This window comes from Vombatus ursinus, unplaced genomic scaffold, assembly GCF_900497805.2.
Source record: "Vombatus ursinus unplaced genomic scaffold, bare-nosed wombat genome assembly UNPS02013010.1, whole genome shotgun sequence".
Taxonomy (NCBI): Eukaryota; Metazoa; Chordata; class Mammalia; order Diprotodontia; family Vombatidae; genus Vombatus; species Vombatus ursinus.
The window spans coordinates 16,854-41,942 of record NW_020952788.1 but is presented as its reverse complement, the minus strand read 5'-3'; the positions used below and the strand labels follow the sequence as shown (position 1 = coordinate 41,942).

Below are 25,089 nucleotides of genomic sequence, written 5' to 3'. Positions count from 1 at the left end.
AGGGCTCATCCTTTGGGCAGTCTGGGGGCGGGGCTAACCTGTGGGGGCGGTGCTTGAGTCTAGGGGCGGGGCTCACTCTGGGGAGGTCTAAGGCTTCATCCTGTGGGGGCGGTGCGTGAGTCTAGGGGCAGGGCTCACCCTTTAGGGCAGCCCGGGGGGCGGGGCTATCCTGTGGGGGCGGTGCGTGAGCCTAGGGGCGGGGCTAGCATCCTGGGGCGGAGCTCCAGGCGAGCTGTGAGTAGCTGCCGGCCGGTCCGTTAGGTGTGCATGGTCGGCTATGGCCTGGTGCGCTCTGTGGATGTGGCTGTCCCTGGCCTGGGCGGGGGCCGAGGCTTGGTTCTGGACTGCGGCGGACCCGGGGACGGCGGCTGCGGCGACGGGGCTGGAGTCGGCCGAGGCACCGGACGGGCTGTTCGCGGCGGGCGCCGCGGCCTACGCGCGCGGGGACTGGGCGGCGGTGGTGCTCCACATGGAGCGCGCGCTGCGCTCCCGGGCCGCGCTCCGCGCCCTGCGCCTGCGCTGCCGCTCTCAGTGCGCCGCCCAGAACCCTTGGGAGCCCGAGCCAGGGCCGGGGCCGGGGCCCGAGGCCGAGGCAGGCCGGGCAGCGGCGGCCCTGCACGACCTGCGCTTCTTCGGGCGACTGCTGCGGCGTGCCGCCTGCCTCCGCGGCTGCCTGGGCCCGCCCGCCGCGCACACCCTCAGCGAGGAGCTGGAGCTGGAGTTCCGCAAGCGGAGCCCGTACAACTACCTACAAGTGGCCTACTTCAAGGTGGGGCGGCGGCGGGGGGCCGAGCTGGGGGGGGGGGGAACCACGGTCAGGCCCCGAGGGAGAAAGAGCTCCCCAACCCTTAGAGAGAGCTGCTCCAAAGTAAATGCGCCGGCCTGGTAGGTGGTGAGCTCCCCATCACTGGAGGTCTTCAAGCAAAGGCTGCATAACCGCTTGGGCATATTACAGAGGGGACTGCTGTTCAGATACAGGATGGACTGTCTGTTTCCAAGGTTTCTTCCCACTCCTGAGGGTCTGTGGACTTAGCTGACGGGATCCCCCATTCCCTCCAGGCTACCTTAGGAAACTGACGGTATCAGAGCCTGAATGATGAGGGTTTTGAGGATGAAATGCAAGTGTGACCCAGACTTAAGTCTCTAGAGCTTGGAGGGGCATTGTCACTTCGAGCTCCTGCCCCAACCCAGAGATCCAGCCTGAGCTATCTGCCTACTGGCCTTAAAGCTAATTTAGTTGATGGTGCATTGTAGACAAAGTTGCAGGGCTTGGTTTCTGGCCAGTGCTTCCCCCTAAGTTTCTCAGCCCCATCTCTTTGCAAGCCTAGAAGAGGTAGAGGAACCACAAGAACAGTATCTTGCAGACCTTTTCTTGATTTTTCCTTTTCACTCCTTCCTTTTCCTAACACTCCAGCGTCTTCCGTTTCAGGGCCTGGAATGCCACGTAGCAGGCAGGGGGCCTCAGACTCCTCCCCGTTGGGGGGACCCTCTCAAGTTTCTGCGCAAAGTTAGAATACAGTTAGAAATTACAGACTACTAGCCCTGTTTCTGGGCTAGAGGTATGGTTTATTTCCTTCCCTATTCAATCACGCTGCTTTGACTTCACTAGGCTAGCCCTGAAGGGTTAATTCAGTAGTGCCAACCCTTCAGTTTAGTTCTGCAGAATATTAGGAGTGGTTCTATGAGGAGGGAACAAAAAACCACGGAGGTCTGGGGCTCTGGACAAGAGCTAGCAGTCCTGCTTATATGTTTCCAAAGTTCTTCTTTAAAGAACAGACTTTTAACTCAGCCTGCAGATAAGGCACAAAGAATTTGGACTCAAATGTCCATCTCCCCACGATATTTACCCTGAAAAAATAACTTTCCTTCTTTTCCTGGATCACTGCCCCCCCCCATCTTATAGATAATACAAAACTCTGCAAGATACACAGAATTCCTCTCCAAACTCACATCCCTTCGAAAACCTAATGATGTAACACCATAACCATAGGAAGGAAGGACAACTGCTGCTTCATGGGGGGGATATTTCAGTGCACAAGGAAGAAAAGAGAGAGAGGCTGGCAGAAAATCAAACAAAAATCCATCATATAAGGAAGAGTTCATCAGTTACTTCTAACAATAAAAATGAATCCTAGCCCTGCAAAGAGAAACCTTAGAGGTCACATCTAGTCCAACCAATATATGAAGACATATGAGGAAATTGAAGCCTGAAGAATTTAAGTGTTTTTTCCAAGATCACAAAGCTTGTTAGTGATGGAGCTAGAAGTATAACTCCTCTCCAGAATGGATTTTGGGGTAGGAATCCATTGAGCCAATTAAGCATCTGCCATGTGCCAGGCACTGTGCTAGTTACTAGAGATATAAAGAAAACATGAAATCATAATGATAGCTTACATTGGCATAAGACTTTAAGCTTCACAAAGTACTTTACAATTATCTCATTTGATCATCACAACTACCCTATTATGCCTATTTTACAGATGAGGAAACTGAGGTAGATTGTGGTAAAGTGATTTAGCTAACTGTCACACAGCTAGTAAGTGTCAGAGGCTGGATCTGAACTCAGGTTTTCCTGACTCCAGGTCTGATGCTGTATTCCCACCATGACACTAGCTGCCCTTAACTTTGTCAAGGAGCTTAAGATTTGTCAGTAACATATCCTGTTTCTGGATATACCCTGATCATTTAGTTCTCCCCACCCCCATTTTGTTTTTCAAAGTACTTATTAAGCCCAATGTCGTTCTTTAAGGCCCTATACCCATCTTTCAGTGTTTCTGTTCTTGGTCGTCTGTTCCTGATTAGAGTCCTGGAATTAGAAGATTGAGCAGTTATAAACATAACCTTTATTTTTCTTTTTAAAAGAAAAACATGCACTACTGAGTGAAGCATTGCCCCTCAAAGCTGATCAGAGAAACATCTCTGCCACCTTATGTTTGTCCCAGAGAAACTGCTGTTCCTTTTAGTTCCTTTCGATCAGAAGCATATAGAATAGGGCTGGCCAGCATCAGCTCATGCTCCTAGAAGGAAATATTTGGGCCAGTTGGCTAGAAAGACCCTGAGGATTTCTGCTCACCATTGGCTGTCCTCTTGGGTTGTAGTTGTTCATGCCTCTCTTTTTCTGTGTCCCTGACACGTCTATCAATCATTTGGTCAGTAAGGATTTACTAAGGGCAGCATTCACTCAGGTAATGAATGAGATGAAAAGAAAGGCAGAGACATGGTACCTGCTTTCCAGGAGCTCGTATTATGATGGAGGAGCCAACACAGGCTAGGCACGTACAAGCTATAAGAGGTAGAAGCGGTAGTAATCTCAGAGAGGACCAGGAAAGGTCTTTTGAAGAAAGGGGGATTTGAGTTCAGTCTTCAAGGAAACCTGGGAAGCCAGGAGGAAGGAGGAGGTGAAGAGAGTGTCCCAGGCTTGGGCAATGATCTAGTCTAGGGATGGAGTGTGTTGTACATGGACAGGCTCACAGTGCTCAATTATAGAGTGGATCAGGGAGGAAAGCTTGGCAGACTTGGAAGGTAGGAAGGATTGAGTTGTAGAGGGCTTCTAATGTGGAGTAGAGCTGTTTGTATTGGACTCTGGAGGCCATAGGGAGCCCCTGGCATTTGAGCAGGAGGTGGCATGGTCAGTCCCGCCCTCGATGACAGCTGAGGGGACTGGAGGGCAGAGCTGGAGGCAGGGAGTCCCATTCAAAGGGAGGCTGACTGCTCGGCACACTCAAGAATGGCTTCCGTTGCTTCACTTACAGATTAACAAGCTGGAGAAGGCCGTTGCAGCTGCAAACACCTTCTTTGTGGGGAACCCGGAGCACCTGGAGATGCGCCAGAATTTGGACTATTATCAAACAATGTCGGGGGTCAAGGAGGAAGACTTCAAGGACCTTGAGGCCAAACCCCACATGGTGAACCAGGGCCCCCAGCCTCCCTTTCCCTGCACCCTTTCTGTCTTGCCCCCTCTGTCAACAGGGAAGGCCCTCCCGTTCCTGAGAAGGGACCAGAGACCTTCTGAAAGTCCTTGTGCACTTCTAAACTGGGAAATTGTTGCTTTTAGGTACATTAGAAACTACCTGCAAATGGTATCTCAAGGCCAGTTTATTTGAGTTTGGTTCAGGTGGGACATAGTTCTGACGCACAGGACAGTGAGTTCTGATTTCAGATCCTGTGGCTAAGGGAAAAGACCTCCCTGGGTCAGTGGTGTCCTGGGGCAGCATTCACTGCTTCTTACCAGACCAGGTACAAGTTGTTTCTCTCAAACTGGCAGCCTAAATTATGAAAGCTGAAGAATAAAAAAATTTAAAGCTGCACAGGGACTTTCTGAAGACTCTTCTGCATTTTGTAAAGTGGAGCATGGCTTTAGGTTAATTGATGGACCTCCCTGAGCCTCAGTTTCATCTTCTGTAAAATGGAGATAATAATGCCTGAGTGCTTTATTATTATATAAAAGGCTCTTATGGGAGCTTTTTGTAATTATCAATCCACAAGTCTTTATTTTTCCTACTAATTTTTCTGCTGGGCATACTTCTCTCATTCCATGAGCTTTTTTTTTAGTACTCAAATCTATAGGGACAGGAGCTTGTGAACCTTGTAGCAGTGGCCGGAGGGGAAGGAATGGTCCTTGCTTAGTTCAAGACCTGGCAGGCTGAATCTCCTGTCCTCCCTTAAGCACGAGTTCCGGCTGGGTGTGCGGCTCTACTCGGAGGAACAGCCCCATGAAGCGGTGCCCCATTTGGAGGCAGCCCTGCAAGAGTATTTTGTGGCAGATGAGGAGTGCCGTGCCCTCTGTGAGGGACCCTATGACTATGATGGCTACAACTACCTCGAATACAACGCCGACCTCTTCCAGTCCATCACAGGTGCTCACTGCTCTTCTCTACTCAAGGGACCTTTTCCTCATCTTTTTCTGTAGGACAGATTTGGTTGCTACCTAAGTAGGGTCTGTGTCCTGGAATGATGCCAGTGCAGCTTGGGAGAGGATGGGGCTCTGGGCTGAGCCCCAGCCTGGGGGAAGGTGAGAGGCTTCCATTGCTTCTGCTCGATGTGGCGGGAACCCATATACTGTAGCTCATTCTCTGACCCAGACTCTGCCTCAGTGTCTGATGGCTTGCATCCTTTTAGGCATTTGACCAACAGTTAACCATTGCGTGATTTTTGTTCATCTAGTCCACAACTTCCAACCTCCCAGATTGATCTGATGTTCATTCCCTTCTCTTGATTCCCTGCAGATCATTATATCCAGGTGCTCAGTTGTAAACAGAGTTGTGTGACCGAGCTTGCTTCCCATCCCAGCCGAGAGAAGCCCTTTGAAGATTTCCTCCCATCCCACTATAATTATCTGCAGTTTGCCTACTACAACAGTAAGAGCCGTCTTCCTCCTTCTCTGCCTCTCTCCACTCCTTTCATCGAAGCAATATAGAAAACAGAGAAGGACTAACACCTCTTTGTTAAGAATATATTTGGTTTCCAGCTTATATAGCGTTGTCTGGAATGCTCAGGTGTGCTCTTTATAGTACGGAGATGACATGGTTCCTATTTAATGATCTTGTAGGTTTCATAGAATCTCAGAATTTTATAACTAGAAAGCACCTTAATCTGATTCCAAGGTTCTCTCCATTATACCATGTACCTGGCCTCAGGAACCAGCATCAGCACCTCCTAAAGCTCTGGGAGGGGCTCGGGCTTCCAGGGCTTTCTGCAGTTCTTTTATAGCGTTTAATTAGAGCTTGCGCTGAAACTGAAAGAAAACAAAGCAACCCATAAGGGCCCAGTGTCTTCTTAGGCAGCCCACAAAGCAGACACCAGACCTGCCCATTGTCATAATGCCAGGGTTTTTGATGACTGTGACCTTCAGAAGCCAGAACAGTTATCACTTAACAATTATCTAAGCCTACTCTGTGTCTAGCCCTGCCTGGGGGCAATCCTTCAAGAAACTTTGAGTCTGGTAAGGGTACCTTAACATATAACAGTAATGACTTTTTGATTTATAAAGGCTGCATGGTGGATAGGGAGAGATCCCTGGACCAAGAGTGAGTTAACAACCCATCTCCCAGGTTTTGTGGGGTGTGGATATGCTTTGTCAACTTGAAAGCATTATGGACATATAAGTAATAGTAACAGTTATTATTGTTAGGGGACTCAGGTTCTAGGCCCAGGCTCTGCTACTGACTAGTTCTGTGATCCTGGACAGATAACTTTACCTCTCTGGCGTCCAGTCTCCTCATTTGTAAATGAGGTGGGGTCTCCAAGGGCCCTTGAAACTTTGAAAAGCTATGAATCAGCCTGCAGTAAGTACTAGATGGGGTGGTACACCCTATAAATGTGAAAGGAGATTAGAGACAGGATAAGGAAAGGCTGGAAGAGTCTCCAAAGGCTTCCTAGAAAGAACAGGACTGAGTCATAAACTCCAGTCTGGTCTAGAAGTGTGGGATTCTAGATCAGGGGAGAGGTTGGAGCTGGAAAGATCAATTGGGAGCCATCCACATAGAGGGGGGAGAGGAGAGGAGAGCCAGATGACGAGGGAATCTCCCAAAAGGAGTTAATGGTCAGGCAGGAGGGGAGCCAAGATGAGAACAGTGTCACTCAGTCAACAAGCATTGATTGAGCCAGGCAGTGTGCTCGGCACTGAGACAATACAAATACCTGCCGAAAGACAGACAGTCCCTGCCCTCAAGAAGTTTACCTTCTACAGGGAAAAGACAACACATAAGAAGAAGCCAAAGGAGGAGAGGGACGTTCCCAACTTGGGGGCATGGTAGAGAAAATCTGAAGTGAAGCCTCGAGAGGAATGAAGACATGCTTGGCCTGGGCACTTTCTTTAAATGGGAGTCCAGTGTCACTGAAACCAAGAGTGGAGAAAGTTGGGGGTGGGTTGGGATGGGATGGTTAAGAGGAGGAGGACAGAATGTCCTCTGGATTGGGCAGTTAGAGAGTCATCAATGGCCTTGGAATGGTTTCAGGATTGTGCTAGGGGTGTTAGCCCTTAATTGCTAAAGGCACTGAGTTGGTGGAAAAGAAATAGAGGCAACCAGATTTTTTTTTTTTTTCAGGAAATTTGGTCATAAAGGGAAAAGTGAAACGGGATCATTGCTTGAGAAGGTAGCAGGGTCAAGAGAAGGCTTTTTTTCTTTTATACTAGGGGAGACCAAAGCATTTTTTATGGCAGGACTTAGTAGAAAGGAGATTGAAAATGCAAGAGAGTGGGAATGACCAGTGGGGCAGTTTCTGGAGATGGAAAGAAGGAATGAAATTGAGGAATTAGCAGGCTGGACTTGGACACAAGAAGACCCTTGTTCAAATCCTGCCATTAATACTTGCTGTGTGATCTTGGGCAAGGAATCTAACTTCTCTGTGCCTCACTCTTCTCATCTATACAATGAAGGGGGGTCCCTTCCAACTCTGTCAGTCATGTGATTGGGGGAAAGGAGGAGGAGACCAGGCAAAGATAGAGAGAGGTTTGAAGAAGTAGAGGAAGGAGGCTGAGGAACCACCAGTTGATTGGCCTTGGTCTCTGAGTGAAAAAGAAAATGAGAGAGAAGGTAGCTGGGATGAAGTTGGCAGTTTAAGAGAGGGAGAACTACGGAAGAGCCGTGGGGGCTGCCTCTTGGAGATGATGAATATAAAGGATTGCCTGGTGTAGCGAAGGCCCAGTGTCTATGGAGGGAGCCCAGTCAGTGTCACTTCCTCCAGCAGTGCTCAGCAGTTCAGGAGGAGGGAACAGAGGAAACTAATGGTGCTTCAGGGGTGGAGAGGCACTCCAGAGTGAAGGAGAGTACCTCGCTGAAGTAGTGAGCCAGAGGCTCGGGACCATGAAGGGGAGGCCAGATGAGGCAGTGGATTTGAGGGGCCAGAGGTTATGAGGAAGACTGAGAACAGGTTCATTTGGGAGTGAGGGGGCAGTCAGAAGGAAGCATTTCAGAGTCCCAGCTCTCGCAGTGGTTGTGAATGCCCCTGAGGTCTCAAAGGGTGGCCAAGGGCCAGTGGAGGTAGCCATGGTAGGAATCAGAAAATGAAGGACCTGCTTGGTAAGGGGATCATCTGTCATCAGAGTTACCATCAGTGTCACTGAGGGTGACAGAAGGGGATGGAGTCATGGAGAACGTGGAAGAGGAAGCACTGTGGAGAGAGGAATGTGCCAGGAACAAAGATGAGGGTCAGAAGCAGCAGGAGGGCACATGGGCAAGGTTGACTCCTCCCCCCACGTTGAGAGTCTCACCCTCTCACTCACGTTCTGGATCTCTCTGGAGAGCTGGGAGTCCTCCAACCTGCGTGTAACAGGGCTAGCTGGACTCTGTACAGCCAGGGAATTTTAACGGGAGAGTGGGAGGATATTGGCGGCTAGAGGAGGGTAAGACCTGGGGAGGGAGAGCTGAGGCAGAGAGGGCAAAGAAGCATACACCCAGGCAGGGAATGGTCCTGGCTCAGCTGTTCTTGGGTGCCAGGCACTGTGCTGGGCACCTGAAATGTAAAGAGGACTAGACCGGCCCCTGTGCTCTAGGGCCCTGTGCATTCTGTGAGGTAACAGGAAGTAGGGCAGAAACAACACATGCACAAAAGTGAATACAAAGCACATGCAAAATAAATTTGGAACGGGAGGAGAAGTAACAATAGGGGAATCAGGAAAAACCTTATGGTGGAAGGCTCATATGACTTGGGCTTTGAAAGGAGCCAGGGCTTCCCAGAGGCAGAGGTAAGGAGGGAGATTGGGCACGAGGGACAGGCTGAACAAAGACATGCATGACAGGGATCGGGGGGGAGGGGGGGAACTTAGGGGACAGACTTGAGGACCTTGCTAACCTTCCTACTGGGAGACAGCTCATTTCACTTTGGGGGGTGGACCCAGCTATGCGCTGGTCTTTAAGAAAAGCTCATGGAATTCATCAGCCTCAAGGTTCTAATTAGAATGGTTGGGCCCTTCCTAGGCTACTCCCAGTGAGCTCAGTTATAACTAGGGAATGAGCTCAGGGCATCCCCCTAGTGATACAAGGGCTTTAGCCAAGGGCTGCCTCTCTGGTCCTTCACTCCCTGAGAGACTGTTGGTGCCACAAACATGAGGATGTCAAGGGCTGCTGGCGGGGCAGGGGAGGGGGCATGTCTAACGATGTGTGGTGCTTTCCAGTACAGCTGCATTTAAATAGTGAAGGATAAGCCTGGGATTGTCTTTTCATGGTGCTGTCATCAGTGGCAGAACAGGGGAAAATGCTGATCATGGAGGCAGCAGCAACAATGATAGTAGTGGCAGCACAGACCTGGCTTTGTGTGAAACTGCCTGGTCTTTGGCCTGTTTTGGCCATCCCAGATTTGAGGGGTGGGTGGGTAGATGTGAGGTCAAGTCAATAAGCCGTCAAGTGCCTTCTATGTGCCAGGCACTGAGGTTCCAAAGAAAGGCAAAAGCCAACCCCTGCCCTCAGGGAGCTGCCAGTCTAACTGGGGAGACAACATGCAAACAGCTGTGTACGAAGAAGCCATAGACAGGCTGAACTGGAGATAATCAGCAGAGGGGTGTTTCCATCTTTAGTGATGAGCTGATGTGTAGAAATTTCAAGCTCTGGAGAGACATGCTGGGAATCTGCCTTTTGTTGTTTGGTAGGAGCCTGGTGTGATGAGCTTAGCTATGTGAGGAGGACACCCCCCCCTTTTAGGTTAACCCTCCACTTCGGGTTGATATTTCATTGCCATGACAGTGTGTGGTGCAGGGGAAAGGATGCTGAACTTGGAACAGGAAACTGGGAATGAGTCCTGGCTCTAAGCCTTGCCAGCTATGTGATCATGGACTAGGCCTTAGCTGTGAGCCTCAATTTCTTCTTCTATAAAATGGAGAAAATACTTGCTTTATCTACCTTGCCCGATTAGGGGAGAGGAAAGCACTTTGTAAACTAAAATATTAGAGGGATTTGAGCTTTGTTCTGTCTTTACCTTCTTTCTTACCATTTGCTGAATAATCTGCATGTTCTATTAACAAAACATGGATGCCGTTATAACTGATCCTGAAGGTTGTTCCCGGTGAAGCCAGGTGCATGTCAGTCAGCCAGCCTACCACGCCTTGGGTCCTCATGTGGTCATGACCCTGGGTCCCCAGCTGAGAGTTGGGTCCTGATGACATGTGCCCTGAGGGCTGTGGGGGTGCCCTCCTTTTGCAGCTGTTTTTCTCTTTGCAGTTGGGAATTATACCCAAGCTATTGAATGCGCCAAGACATATCTGCTCTTCTTTCCCAATGACGAGGTGATGAATCAGAACCTTGCCTATTACACAGCTATGCTGGGAGAAGAGCCGGTGAAGCTCCTAAGGCCCCGGGAGGTGAGTGACTTCCATTAGCCATGGTGGTGGCTGGCAAGGTGGGTCCAGGCCCAGAGGTGGGGCTGGTGAGGGGGCGGATCCTGTGGCAGGTCATCGATTCTTAGAGTAAAAGGGACTAGTCCAAACCAAACCTGAAAAAAATCCCCACTACAAACTCGTCCCCAAGTAGCAATCTAGCCTTTATGCAAAGATCTGCAGTAAGAGAAGACCACCCCCCCTCCACCCCTTCCAAGGCAGCCCATTCCACTCTTGGACAGCTTATCCTGACATGAAGCCTAAGTTTGCTTCTTGGTGGCTTTCACTCACCTTTCCTGATTCTGCCCGTTAGGCCAAACGGAACGTTTCTGACCCCTCGTCAAGTGATAGTCTTTCAGATGCCTGAGAACAATCCTCATGGCCCCCTTGAGTTTTCTCTTCTCCAAGCTGCATACCCCTAGTTCCTTTCACAGAGCCTCCCATGGCATAAGCTCAAGCCTTTCACCATCTGGCTCGCCCTTGGGAATGCTCTCCTGAGACAGTGCTGGTGGAAGGGCCCGCCTTGGGCCGGGTGAAAGAGCGGAGGGTTCTGGCTGGATGTGGGGTCGGCCAGCTTGAAGAAGCTGAGAGGACCGTGTGAGTGGTAGTGCTGGTTCCTTGCTGTGGAATGGGGTCCGTTCTTACCAAAGACAGACTCGGCATCATCATGTGGCTAAAACAGATCGTTCTCATCCTCCTCCAAGAGCTCCTCTGTTGTTTTATGCCGATGTTTCCCTTTCCCTCTTCCCCTCCATCTCATTCTGGTTTGTCCCTCACTTCTGTTCTCTCCCCACCCGAAGGACATTTCTAGACACTGGCCATGCTGCTCTTTGTGTCTGAGTTGTAGACTCCTGAGCCCACTGAGTTTAACCAAGAATTCCTTCTGTAGGGTCAGTTAGAAGGTCAGCCAGCCCCTCCTACTGTTGCCCACAGCCGCTTGCTTCACTTTTGGACACTTCAAATTGTTGAAGTTTTTCTTAAGTCAAAATTGGCTTCTTTGTACTTCTGCCCACTGCTACTGGTGATGCCCTGTGTGGTCAAGCAGGGCCGTTTTAATCCCTCTTCCACATAACAGCCCTTCAATGTCGAAGACAGTCATCATTTTCTCCCGAGTCTTCCATGGCTTAGATTATAGGCTCTAGAACAGGAAGAGAGTGCTCTTAAGAAGGGCTGATGAGGGGGCATTTGCCTGGCATGCTGCTAATTATTCAGGCTTCAAAAATGAAGGGAAGAGGAAGAGAACTGCTTTTTTACCTCCTCCAGCCTAGCAAGTAGATACTACACTATGGGAGGAATAGTAGTAGAGACCAGCCAGAAATTCAGAGGACCCCAAATCTAGATATACACATGTGCTCAGAGTGTGGCTAACAAGCAAGATGACTGAAAGAGCCTAACACAAGGAGGCCTGGTGGTGTAATGGAGCAAAAGCTGGCCTCTGGGGTCAGCAAGACACAGATTCAAATCCTACCTCTGACTCCTGGCCTTGTGACCTTGGGTAGCTCACTTTCTCCCAGTGCCCCACGCACCTCTCCAAGTTGCAGAGCAGTTATCAGTCTGTATTGTTAGGGAGAATTCCTCACAAGGATCTCTCTTAACTGATGAAATCACAGGTCTAGTTATTTTTTTGTTTCTGTTTTTGCTTTTTGGTGAGGCAGTTGGGGTTAAGTGACTTGCCTAGGGTCACACAGCTAGTAAATATCAAGTATCTGAGGCCTTATTTGAACTCAGGTCCTCCTGACTCCAAGGCCAGGGCTCTATCCACTGCACTACCTAGCTGCCCCTTAGTTTTGTTTTTGTTTTTTTTAAGTCTCTTGGAAGTTTGGTGAATGGAGAGAGACTCATGATTAAAGTGAATGTAAAAAGGTATGCCATATTCAGAAGAAAAAAAATTGGATGACTGGATTGAAAAGTAGCATTGTAAATTAAAATAACATATTCTTGTAAGGAAATCTAGGAACTAGAACAGGGCTGCAGGGTGGAAAGTATTTGGATGAAAACCAGTGGAGGTAGAAACAGGTGCAATGTTATCATCAAAGTCATATTATAGGCCCCCCTAGACAGAAAGAGAAATAGATCACAAGCCTGGCATAGAAAGTAGATATAACAGGGATGAAGGACTTCAGTTATCCAGTCTGCCAAAAGCAAAGAAACTGATAATTTCTTAACTTGCTTTAATGATCATTTTATCCTTCAAATAGGAGAAGAATCAATAAAAGGAAATTCTCTTTGGGATTTAATTAATACCAATGAGGAGATAACTGAGGTGGAAAAAAGTGGGGAAAAAGTGACCACTCTCTCTTAGAATTTGTGACAAAGAAGATAAAGAAACTCAGTCTGATATATACCCTAGATTTCTGGGAGAGCCTAAGAGGATTCAGAGAAAGGATATATATGTAGGAGCCTCTAGACTAAAATTCTGCAGAAGAACTCAGTCCAGGAGGAAAACTATGAAGAATGAAATTTTGAAGACAAAGGAACAATTCTGACTAGGAACAAAAGAAGGAATTTAAAATTTAACATTAAAGAGTCTGATATCTATGCACAGGGAATTTGCCAAACAACTTCAATATCAAGGTATCATCAAGGGTGGGCCATAAGGACAAATAAAAGAGTACAGCTCAGTCCCCTGTGAGTGGCCAGGGTGCTAAATCTCAGAATGAGCCAAGACTCACAAAGAAGGCTGAGGGCAGAAGGGATAAAGACAAGGCAGATGGGACAGTGATAACGCTGATGACAAAAGACAGAGGTGCTCCATTTATTTTGCTTCTGTTTGCCCAGGAGAATGATTTTTGGAAACAAAAATGCCTAATGGGGAGTTGATACCTAAGGTTAAAAGGAGATAATAAGAGAACAGTTGATGAGTTCAAGTCACCATCTGGCCCAGATGGATAGGTTATTGGGTGCAGGCGATGACTGAGACCCTGTCAGTGGTCTTTGAAAGATTGTGGAGAAGAGGGACCCATGCCACAGGACTGAAGAATTTAAGACAGGAAAAAAAAGAGTTTGTACAGGGAGCTTGACTCAGTTCCTAGAAAAATTCTAGAGCAGATTCTTTTTTTTTTTTAAGTTGTTTTTTAGGCAATTGAGGTTAAGTGACTTGCCCAGGGTCTCATAGCTAGTAAGTGTCAAGTGTTTGGTCTGAGGCTGGATTTGAACTCGGGTCCTCCTGACTTCAGGGCCGATGCTCTATCCACTGTGCCACCTAGCTGCCCCTAGAGCAGATTCTTAAAGGGACGGTTAATAAGCATCTCTCTAGAAAAGGAAGGAGGCAGAGATCTCAGACCTAGTTTGGCTTCATCAAGAATATGTTTTGCCAAACTAATCTTATTTCCCTTTTTGACAGGGCTGCCAAACTAATAGATCAGTGGAAAGCTGTAAAAGTATTTGACAAAATGCTTTTAAGCATCATCTTATGCTACTCTTGGGGAAAAGATGGAGAAAGGTGGGTGGATGATAATATTGTTTCAGAACTGGCTGAATGATAGGGCCTCAAGACTGGTCATAAACAATTCAGCATCAGCTTGGGAAGAAGTCTCGGGGGGCCGTGCCCCCATAGAGCTGTGCTGTTTGACATTGTCATCAGGACCAAGGCATAGATGGCATGCAGGTGAAACAAGCCCGGGGACGATGGCTAACATCAGCTGACAATGGGAGCAGTCAGGTTTTGATAGGCTAGAACATTGGGCTTAATGAAATATGGTGATATTGGACCTAGGCCTGTGATCTTAGCTTTGTAGGAAGCTCCTGGAGAGGAATTTCCTCTATCAATGCAGTCTGGCATCTTCTCTGCAACTTACAGTCTGAGAGAGATCCCTAGAGCACAGAGAGGTTCAGTGATTTACCCAGGGTCACACGGCCAGGATGTGTGAGAGGTGGCACCTGAGGCCAGCTATCTGTCTAACATGTTGCCTCTTATAAGGTGAAATTTAATACAGATAAAATATAAATAAACTAACACTTGGGTTCAAAAAACAGTTTTCCAGGTACAAAATGGGAGACATTTGGCTAGATAACAATTCTGAAAAAGATCTAGGGGTTGTAGTGGACTGCAAGCTTAATATGAGTGTGAGATAGCAGCCAACAAAGCTCACACAATGGAAGACTGCCATATTGAGAAAGGTAATGTCCAGGACTGGAGAAGTGGTCACCCTGCTGGCCTGTGCCCCAGTGAGATCACAGCTGGAGTATTTACTCATTTCTGGGTGCCACACTTTGGAAAGAACATTGACAAACTGGAGGGTATCCAGAGCAGGGCAGCCAAGAGAGTGGAGGCCTTGGGGTCACACCATACAAAGATCAGTAGAAGGAACTGGAGCTGTTCCAGTCCAGTGAAGAAGGCCTGCTGTCTTAAAGAGGTGGCCGGGCTGGCATGTGGGAGAGGGGATGGACTGCTTCTGTCTCCTAAGGCCACTCACAACTCGGAGAGTCACTGATTCTCTGGGCTAAACCTCCCTTTGCTTACTCTCTCCCCTCTACCTGAAATGTCTTTCCTTTCCTTGAACTCTTACATATCTTTTTAAAAAATATTTTATTTTTATATATAAAAATCATTTTTAACTTTTAAAAAAATTTCGGGTTACAAATTCTCTCCTTCCCTCCTCATTGAGAAGGCAAGCAATTTAATATAGGTTATACATGTGCAGTCATGCAAAACACATTTTCATATCAATCAAGTTAAAGATCCCCCCCCCAAAAAAAAAGAATAGAAAAGTATGCTTCAATCTGCATTCCAACTCTATCAGTTCTTTCTCTGGAGTGGATAGCATTTTTCATCATGGGTCCTTTGGAATTACTTTGGATCATTGTATTGTTGAGACTAGCTTAGTCCTTCATAGTTGATCATTGTACAGCACTGCTATTATTGTGTACAATGTTCTTTTTGCTCATTTCACTTTGCATCAGTTCATGTAAGTGTTTCCAGGTTTTTCTGAGAGCATCTTGCTCCTCATTTCTTGTAACACAATAGATTCCATCTCCATCATATACCACAACTTGTTCAGCCATTCCCCAATTGATAGACATCCTCTCAATTTCCAATTCTTTGCCACCAGAAAAGAGCTGCTATAAATATGTTTATATATATAGGCCCTTTTCCTTTTTGTTTTTTATCTCTTTGAGATGCAGACCTAGTAGTGGTATTGCTAGGTCAAAGGGTATGAATGGTTTTATAGACCTTTTGGCATAGTTCCAAATTGCTCTCCAGAATGGTTGAATCAGTTCACTACTCCACCAATAGTGCATTAGTGTCTCAATTTTCCTACATCCCCTCCTGTCATATTAGCCAATCTGATAGGTGTGAGGTGGTCCCTCAAGTTGTTTTAATTTGCATTTCTCTAATCAATAGTGATTCAGAGCATTTTTCATGTGACTATAGATAGCTTTGATTACTATTCACATCCTCTGATCATTTATCAATTGAGAAATGGCTCTTATTTTTATGAATTTGACTCCATTCGCTATATATGTGAGAAATGAGACCTTTGTCAGAGAAATGTGCCGTAAAAATTTTTTCATAGTTATGATTACTGTGTATTTCCCTCCATCCTATTTTCCCCATTTATCCTACTCTCACTCTCCTTTCACCCTGTCCTTCCTCAAAAGTGTTTTTGCATCTGAATACTGTATCCCCAAATCTGCCCTCCCTCCTATCAGCACCTCCCTTCTTTTATCCCCTTCCTCCTACTTTCCTGTAGAGTAAGAGAGATTTTTATACCAAACTGAGTGAGTGTGTCTGCACATCTTTTAGAGCTCAATTTAAATGCTGCCTTTTCCAGGAAACTTTCTTGGATTTCACCTTCTGCTCTTCCCCCTTTTCAGCACCTTCCCTCCCAGACCTCACATAGCCCTTTACTCTTAAGTATTAGGGTTATTTCTATCCTGCACCTTAGTTTCATACATGGTGTGAGCTCCAGAAGAAACAGGGACTGTCTTATTGAAGATCTGTATCCTCTCCCCCAGAATCTAGTAGTGTTTTGCTTGCAACAAGTAATTAGTAACTGTTCTTCCTTCCTCAGAATGCCCAGAGATACCGACACCGAAGCCTGTTGGAGAAGGAGCTACTTTTCTTTGCTTACGACGTATTTGGAATTCCCTTTGTGGACCCAGTAAGCAGTAACTCAGGATAGCCTGGGGAGCCTGAGGGTGGAATGTACTGGGCTGGATGGTGTTCAGGAGGAAGGTGGAAGGGCGTTGATTGTCAAGGGTGGAACCCAAGGACAAGAAGATAGGAATGGACGTGCAAATAGGTCATTCTCGGTATCTGGCTGGGGCTTAGGAAAGCAATATCAGCCTTTTTTTCCCCCTGGAATGTGTCTTAGCCCTACTTTGTAAGCTGAGATGTGGATTAAGTGGTCAGCAAGCCTTTCTTAACATTTTCCTATGTGTTTTAGGACACATGGACCCCAGAGGAGGTGATCCCCAAGAGACTGCAAGAGAAGCAGAAGTGAGGACCTTGGGTTGTCTTTGGTTGGGTTTGGGCCCTTGGATGACTCCTGATTTGCCAAGGTTCCTCTTGGCCCTGCCAGATTTGGATTCCATCCAGGGATGGACAGGTTGTCAGAGTGGTGGGCCCAGGATATTGGGGTTGGGGCCCTAGGGCTGCCTTTGGTGTGGGGTTCCTCAGAGGACTTGTCCTAACAGGACAGAACGGGAGACAGCTGTGCGCATTTCTCAAGAGATTGGACACCTCATGAAGGAGATCGAAACTCTGGTTGAGGAGAAGACAAAGGAGGCTGTGGACATCAGCCTCCTGGCTCGGGAAGGTGAGAGGGTTATGGCTACGGAACGAACGTGGGGCTTCAGACTGGTGGTGCCAGGCAGGCCCAGAGGGCTTTACTGCCTTACAGTAAAGTAGCTAAAGTAGTATCAGGCCCCAGGCCTCCCTGCCCAGCAGGAATAGGGCAGGCCCCAGGGTGAAGGCAGGCCCAGAGGGCCTGAAGTAACCCGGGGAGAACTGAAGTCTGACCTGAGGCCCAGATCATTCCTGGCTCATAGAGGAGAGCCCCAACACATAGAAAGCTGTGCACTGTCCTCTTCAGACCAATTAAAATAAGACACCTAAGTGTTTAACAGCCATTCAGTTCAGCAAGGCCTTGTTGGCACTGTGGAGAGCCCAGGAGGGAGGAGACATGATCCCTGCCCTCCCCTCTGTTATTAGCTGCTTGGGAAAACCAGACAGACCCCCAGAATGGAGGGCATCCAGCAGGGCCTGAGGTGGTCTGATGGGAAAAGCCCCTGGACCCGTAGTCATGAGCCCTGACTTCAGACTGTGAGTTTTCTGCTTACTTGCTGCGTGGCCTTGGGGTCAGGTCACCTCTTTCAAGGCAGCTCTTCTCTGTCCACAACCACCAAGTGCCCCAGTGGAGGCTCAGTCCATGCCCTCTACTAGAGCCTCACCCACGGTGACATGGCGGACACTTGGACTACCTGCCTCCTGGGGTTGTTGGGAAAGCATCTTTGAGTGTGTCTTAGGTGATATGAGCTGTTCCTGTTTGACACTTTTGGAAACATTTCTTTGCAGGCTAGAATAGCCCAACAGAATAGAATAACCAGAGGGTTGTTAGGGGCAGAGCCATGAGGAGGGCCCGGGTCTCCTAACTTTTAGAGGCTCATTCTTCCCTCACAGCCACACGTTAGGGGTGGTGGGGAGGGAAACATCCCCAGTGAGCAGGCACTGCTAGGCCTCAGTGGCCATGGGCCCTGAGGACAGCTGGATGGAGGTGCAGCTCGATCCCAGCTGGGCTCCATCCTCGCACTCCTGGATGTAGGCGGCCCCCTGCTCTATGATGGAATCAGCCTCACCATGAACTCCAGGGTGCTAAATGGCTCCCAGCGGGTGGTGATGGATGGAGTCATCTCTGCTGACGAGTGTCGGGAGCTGCAGAGACTCACCAACGTGAGTGGGAAGCCGGTCACTGTGGCTTTACCGGAGGGATCTAAGCTCTGTCCCTCTCCCCAAGAGGCCCGGTGATCTCCCTTCAGTCTGATCCCTCCACTGCTCTGGGCTGCGGGGTGGGAAAGTCCGGCATTAGCAGCAGTGACCCTTTCTTGATATTGTGGGTTCTATCCTGTAGGCAGCGGCAACTGCTGGGGATGGGTATCGTGGTCATACTTCCCCCCACACCAAAAGTGAGAAGTTCTATGGGGTCACTGTCTTCAAAGCCCTCAAGGTGAGTGTGATGGGGAGAGGGGAGGAGAGCGAGAGATTGGCTCAGAAGGAGGGTGTTCAAAGCAAGCCCTCCCCCGCCCCGATCCTTTCTCCTTTCCTCTGGAGAGAAGGAGCACTGTATTTAAGGAGTTTTGTTTTGGGGGGTCCTCATCCTGGGCATTGGGTCACTGTCAGAAGAGGGAGGACAAGATTGGGCCACCTCCAGGATTAGGAGAAGATTGTTTTCTGAGGAGAAAACTAAGGGGGCCCCAGAGGAGGAACTGAAAGCCACCCGGAGATTGGGGTAAAGGAGCTAAGTCCTGAAGAGGTGTTGGGTGTGATAGGGAACAGCAAAGAGGGCTGAGGACTAGGCACCCTGGGGGCTAGCTGGGAAGGGCAGGTGAAGGGCAAGGCATGTTGGACACTAACCTACCATGGGCCATACCTCTCGGGCAGCTGGGCCAGGAGGGGAAGGTGTCCCTGCAGAGTGCCTATCTCTACTACAATGTGACAGAGAAGGTGAGGCGCGTCATGGAGTCCTACTTCCGGCTGGACACGCCCCTCTACTTCTCCTACTCCCACCTGGTGTGCCGCACGGCTATTGAAGGTAGGCCCCACCGCTGGAGCCCCCTTCCTTCCCTGCCTCCTTTTCCAGGGGGAGGGCTTTGGGCCCCGATGCGGGGCAGGGGGGTCTCAGCTGCATCGTTGATGTGCTTGGGTTCCAGAAGCCCAAGAAGACAGGACCGACAGCAGCCATCCAGTGCACGTGGACAACTGCATCCTGAATGCCGAGGCCCTGGTGTGCATCAAGGAGCCCCCTGCCTACACCTTCCGGGACTACAGGTATCATGCCTGTCTCCTGGCTTCCTACTCGAAGAGCTAGCTGGCTTCAGGAGCCAGAACTGGGGGGCTGCGTGAGGAAGGGCCTGTAGTCAACATCTGCTCGTGTCTTTTCCAGTGCTATTCTTTATCTAAATGGAGACTTTGATGGTGGAAACTTTTATTTCACTGAGCTAGATGCCAAGACAGTGACGGTGAGTGACCCTCTGCCCTGAGCCTGGGCAGGCATAGTGGAGCAGGGCTGAGCTGAGGTCCCTGAGGCGCCAGGGGACAGGAGGGCATAATGAAGGCCTCCGGAGGCTGCCTTTCCTTCCATTGCCTTCTTCCGGGGAGCTGTCAGCCTGGGAGCCTTGGCTTAAGTGGGAGTACCTGCAGTAACTGCCAGCTCTAGCCCTGCTGGGTCCCTGGGTCCTCTGAGCTGGCATCCCTGCCACCTGCCCTGGCCCGCGGCTCTGATCCCAGACACCCAGCCTGAGTAGGAGCGCTCTCCTTGTTTCCTTTCCCTAGGCAGAGGTGCAGCCCCAGTGTGGCCGGGCGGTGGGCTTCACCTCGGGGGCAGAGAACCCCCATGGCGTAAGGGCCGTCACCAGGGGGCAGCGCTGTGCCATCGCTCTGTGGTTCACCCTGGACCCCAGGCACAGTGAGCGGGTGAGTGCGGAATGGATGCCTCCCTGGCTGCTTTCTCGGAAGACCCTCCCCTCTCTGCTTCAGCCATCCTTCCCTTGATCCCTTGACCGTGGTGTGGGCGGAGGAACACCAGAGACAGGCTTAGGGCCTAATGACCTTGAGGCCTCTTCAGGCCTCCATTTCCATTATCTGTAAAGGGACAAGATTGGACCAGATGAGTCAGGCCCCTTCACGCTCTTGGGATCCTGTTTATTTCACCAGACTAGATACCATGACGGTGGTTTTAAGTGACTCATTGTCTTCAGCCCCAGAATGCCAAGGGCAGAACTGAGGGCTGGGGTCCCTTGACTGCCCCTGCCTCCAGAACAGGAGAGGGTTCTGGAGAGAATGACTTCCCGGGTCATCGAGAGAGGCCAGAGAGCCCATGGCCGCTAGGAGAGGTAGTGGGGGGCTTCTTCCCTACCAGAGGAAAGAGAACATTGTGCCCCTGTGCACCCACAGGATCGGGTGCAGGCAGATGACCTGGTGAAGATGCTCTTCAGCCCTGAAGAACCAGACCTGCCCCAGGAGCAGCCCCATCGTGAGGCTCAGCAGGCCTCAACCACGTCGCCCGAGGAGCCTCCCTCCGTGACCAAGTCAGGGGACAAGGATGAGTTATGACAGCGTCCAGGAGGAAGGGCACTGGCTGACAGATTGATGGGGCGGCGGGGCAAGGAGGGGCCTGCACTGAGGTCATTCTGGCCCCCTCGAGTGCCTAGGGGCTGGAGGATTGGGGGTGACATCTGTCTGCCACCCTGCACCAGGCTGCAGAGCCAGGGTGACTGGACACATCCCCGAAACTTGGTGCTACTACTTGAGTGGCTGGCAGGAAGGGCCGGCCTGCTGCTGCCCTTACAGCCTGGCCTGGAGGCTCAGGGCACCCCTATGCCAGGGGATCCCCATTCTGTCAGGAGTCCTGGTGCACACCGGCTTGCAAGGCCAACAACACTACAGTGTTTGGGTACCTTATATAGACAACCAAAGAATAAAGATTTCCTTTTCTATATTGTGGCTTGTTCTTTGGAGGGTGGAACTATGCTCTACCTCCCCGCCCCCACCCCATGAGAGGCCCCAGTTGGTAAGGATTATACTAATCCTGTCCCAGCATGGGGGGAAGCAGCCATCAGCGTCCCTGGCGTTGGCTGTCTGATGCCAGCCACGTGCTTTCATCCCTGCTGTCAGAGAGCATTGCCAAAGTCCCCTGGAACCTCCTGGCAATTCCACTCCTCTGGGGGGCAGCAGCTTCCAGGAAGAATGGAACTGGAGATCTGAAGCCTGCTTCTGCCGTCTGGCTTGCCCATCTGGGCCATTTGTCTGTTCCTTGACTAGCAGAGCAGCTGGCAACCCCCATCCTCACCTAAGCCAGTGTAGGAAAGGCGTGTGGACACCTTTACCCTAGAGGAGACTTTGCAACTGGCCATGGACCCTGCCTGGGTCTGGCTCAAGGCAGCAGCAGCTGTACATGGTGCTGTGTCAAGATACGTGCCTGGACATGGACCCATCCCAGGACCTCCCCTGGAAAGGTGGACCACGCTTAAGTGGGCACGTGAGGACTGTAGAGTCAGCCGGACTGAGAGATACAAGGGAAAAAGAAGCTTTTGCATCAGACACAGGCCATGCATGGGTAAGTGCTTAGCTGTGGTGGGGAGAGAAGCTCCCAGAGTTGAAGGCCGTGAGAGGACAGGGCCAGAAGAAGTGGTCAGCCTTTCTCAGAGCAGTATGAGCAGGTGGAATCTGGGAGCTGTTTGAATGAGGGGAGGAGGGTCCGTCTTTTAGGGACAGGTTGCTGTTCAGGCAGGGGAGTGAGGTGAGCTCAATCAACATTTATTTGTTTATCATTCTTTGGAGGAGGATAGCTCTCACTCACATGATGCCTTAAGGTCTACAGAGTCTTTCCTTCACTATACTGTGATGTAGGTAGGGCAAGTAGTATTATACCCATTTTGCAGGTGAGGAAACTGAGGCTTATCAAGATGAAGAGGGTTGCAGAGCTGGTGTCTTAAGGACTCAAGCCCAGCTTTCCTGACTCTTAAGTCCGGCACTCAGTGCATCATTTAACCTCTGGGCCTCAGCTTCATCATTCCTCAGACCTGACCTCTGAGGCTAGAGGTACCCAGAGCCCAGACTCAGACAGAACACAGGGCCCCAGGGCACTCACTGAAGCTTTTTGGATGATGGCAGTAGGTGGTGCACATCAAAAGGGGCGTTAGGGAAAGAAACCGTCACAAAAGGATAAATGTAAAAGGCACTTAGGAGTGGTGAGAGGGAAGAGGAAGAAGGAAAAGCTTCCCGAAAGCCTCCATCTTTCTGTTCAATCCTTTTAGTTCTTTTCTTACCACCGCAGGGCAGCTATGTGGCCCAGGGAATGGAGCACTGGGCCTGGAGTCAGGAAGACTCAAGTTCAAATCTGGCCTCAGACACTTACTAGCTGTGTGACCCTGGGCAAGTCCCTTCACCACTACCTGACTCAGTTTCCGCATCTGTGAAATGAGAATGATGACAGCACCTACTTCCTAGGGTTGTTGTGAGGACCAAATGAGATAATATTTGTGAAGTACTTAATGCAGTGCCTGGCACATAGTAGGCACTATATAAACATTAGCTACTACATTATTATTATTATTAGATGTTACATAGAGAATATCTAGGAGTCTATGGTTTTTTGTTTGTTTTATTTTGAATAAATCTCTCTAGCAGTTGTTCGAGTTTGCAGAACATTCTGCTTTCCAAAATGCTTTCACATCCATTACCTTTGGATCCTCGGAACATGCCTGCAGGTGTAGTGTCCAGCTGAGCAACCAAGGCCCAGGGAGAGAAGGGCCTTTCAGACAGACAGGAAGTGGCAGATCCAGGATTAGAACCCAGGTCTCCTAACTTCCAGTCCAGGGTTCTTCCTGAACTAGATTCAGCATTGAGGGTGTCCTAAAGAAAGAAGACCATTCAAGGTAGGACCAAGAGAGCAGTGAAAGAAAGCAGTGCAGTGAGCTCCTGACCACAAATTCCTCCAAACCTAATGAGAAAATGCACCAGACCAAATCCTGATCTTCAGTATTTTTTGTGCCTCCTTTACCAAACTGTTGACTCTTTTTTTTCATGATTTTCTTGCATCACTCTCATTTCCTTCCCATTTTTCCCTCTACTCCTCTTACTTGATTTTAAAAATCCTTTTTGAGCTCTCCCATGGCTTGGGGCCAATTCGTATTTTTCTTGGAGGTTTTGGATGTAGGAGTTTTGACTTGTTGTCTTCTTCTGAGTTTGTGTTTTTTATCTTCCCTGTCACCATAATAACTCTATAGTCAGGATTTTTTCTGCTGTTTGCTCATTTTCCAGCCTATTTCTTGACTTTTAACTTTATGCTAAAGTGGGGCTCTGCTTCCAAAGTGGAGGAGGCACCTTCCTGAGCTTTAGATTTTTTGGGCAGCTGTTTTCAGGGGACCTGTAAGTTTTCAGTTCTTCCAAAATGGTGTGATCTAGGGAGAGGTGTGTTTACTACTCTCCTGTACTGTACACTGGTCTGTGAGTGACTACATGTACCCTTTTCTATCCTGGAACTGTGATTAGGGTCCCCACTCCCCAGCAGCTACAAGCTCTGGTGTGCTAGTGCTCCTCCTTGCCCTGGGACTGAGACCCAGGACTGTAATGCAGATCCAGATATGGTAATGCAACAGAGTCCTGCCCCCAGTGCCAGCAAAAGGACCTCTCTAATCTCCTTTTACCAGTTGTCTGACCCTCTTAGCATCTGTGTGTCAAGAGATCCAGAAACTGCCACTGCCCCTACTGATTCAGTCACCTCCAACACCTACTGCTGATTTGCCTGCACTTGACTATGTTCCATTCTCACCCTGGTTTAACAAACATTTCCTACTGACCTTCTAAGTTGTTTTGGGCTGGAAAATTGCTTCACTCTGACTTTTCTTGGGCTCTGCCATTCTAGAATTTGCTTTGAGGCATTATTTAAAGGTGTTTGGAATGTTTGGGGGACAACTCAGGTGAGCCCCTGCCTTTTCTCCACCATCTTGGCTCCTAAAAACAAGAGTTTTAAAAAGACTTTAAAATGGTTTTTAGAAACGGAATGAGAGCACTTGAGGGGAAAAATTGGCAAAGAAATGAGAGCTATGGAAGAAAGAAATAGAAAAGGAATTAATACCTTGGCACAAGAAGTAGAAAACCTTGCCCAAGCAACAAACTCCCTGAAAACCAAGAATGGAACAAAGAGAAGCCAATGACTCCATGAAACAACAAGAAATACTAAAACAAAGTCAAAAGGCTGAAAAAATAGAAAATGTAAGTTATCTCTTAGCAAAAATAACTGACCTCGAAAACAGATCAAGGAGAAAAAATGTAAGAATCATTGGACTATCTGATCGTCATAAATGAAAAAAGAGCCTAGACATCTTAGAGCCTAGAAATCTTGAAAGAAAGCTGCCCAGATCTCTTAGAACCAGAAAGCAAAATGGAAATAGAATTCACTTCTCACCTCCTGAAGGAAACCCCCAAATGAAAACTTCCAGGAATATTATAACCAAAATCCAGAACTTTCAGGTCAAAGAAAATATGCTGCAAGCAGCCAGAAAGAAAGAATTCAAGTATCAAGAAGCCAGTCAGGATCACACGAAATTTAGCAGCCACAACTATAAAGGAACAGAGAACTTGGAATCTGATATTCCATAAGGCAAAGGACATGGGCTTCAGTCAAGAATAACATACCCAGCAAAACTAAGTATAATGCTATGTGGGGGGGGGAAGGACCTTTAATGAAATACAGGATTTCTAAGCATTCCTAATAAATAGATCAGAGCTGCAGAGAAATGATAAAGTTCAAACACAGAAGTTAAGAGGAAGATTAAAAATAAACGTGAATGAACAATGATAAAGAGCTAAACAAGGATAAGTAGCATAAGTTGAAATAATGGGAGTTGATACATGTGTCCCCTCAGAACTCCATTATCATCATCAGGGTTCATAGAGGGAGGTTAATTAGACAAGGCCTGAGAATGTTCTGTCTTGATGGTTTGTGTCTTGACGATCTTGATCTTATGAAAAGAACAGAGGGGAAGAGGTATGGTGGAGGGTGAGTGAAAGGAAGGTCAGGGGAAATTATCTCACATTATCAGCACCTACAAGTAGA

At 48.8% G+C, this 25,089-nt stretch overlaps 1 protein-coding gene across 1 annotated transcript; it reads left to right on the top strand.

Moving 5' to 3' along the window:
- Positions 1-240: 240 nt before the first annotated feature.
- Positions 241-20,965, top strand: LOC114040373 (prolyl 3-hydroxylase 1-like). Its single transcript, XM_027858465.1, has 15 exons — positions 241-769; positions 3,753-3,905; positions 4,667-4,856; positions 5,226-5,357; positions 10,155-10,294; positions 16,324-16,413; positions 16,699-16,751; positions 16,949-17,070; positions 18,076-18,203; positions 18,382-18,477; positions 18,912-19,062; positions 19,181-19,298; positions 19,414-19,489; positions 19,803-19,943; positions 20,424-20,965. The coding sequence occupies exons 1-15, from the start codon at positions 278-280 to the stop codon at positions 20,580-20,582; spliced, it is 2,241 nt and encodes a 746-aa protein (XP_027714266.1). The 5' UTR covers positions 241-277; the 3' UTR covers positions 20,583-20,965.
- Positions 20,966-25,089: the final 4,124 nt, after the last annotated feature.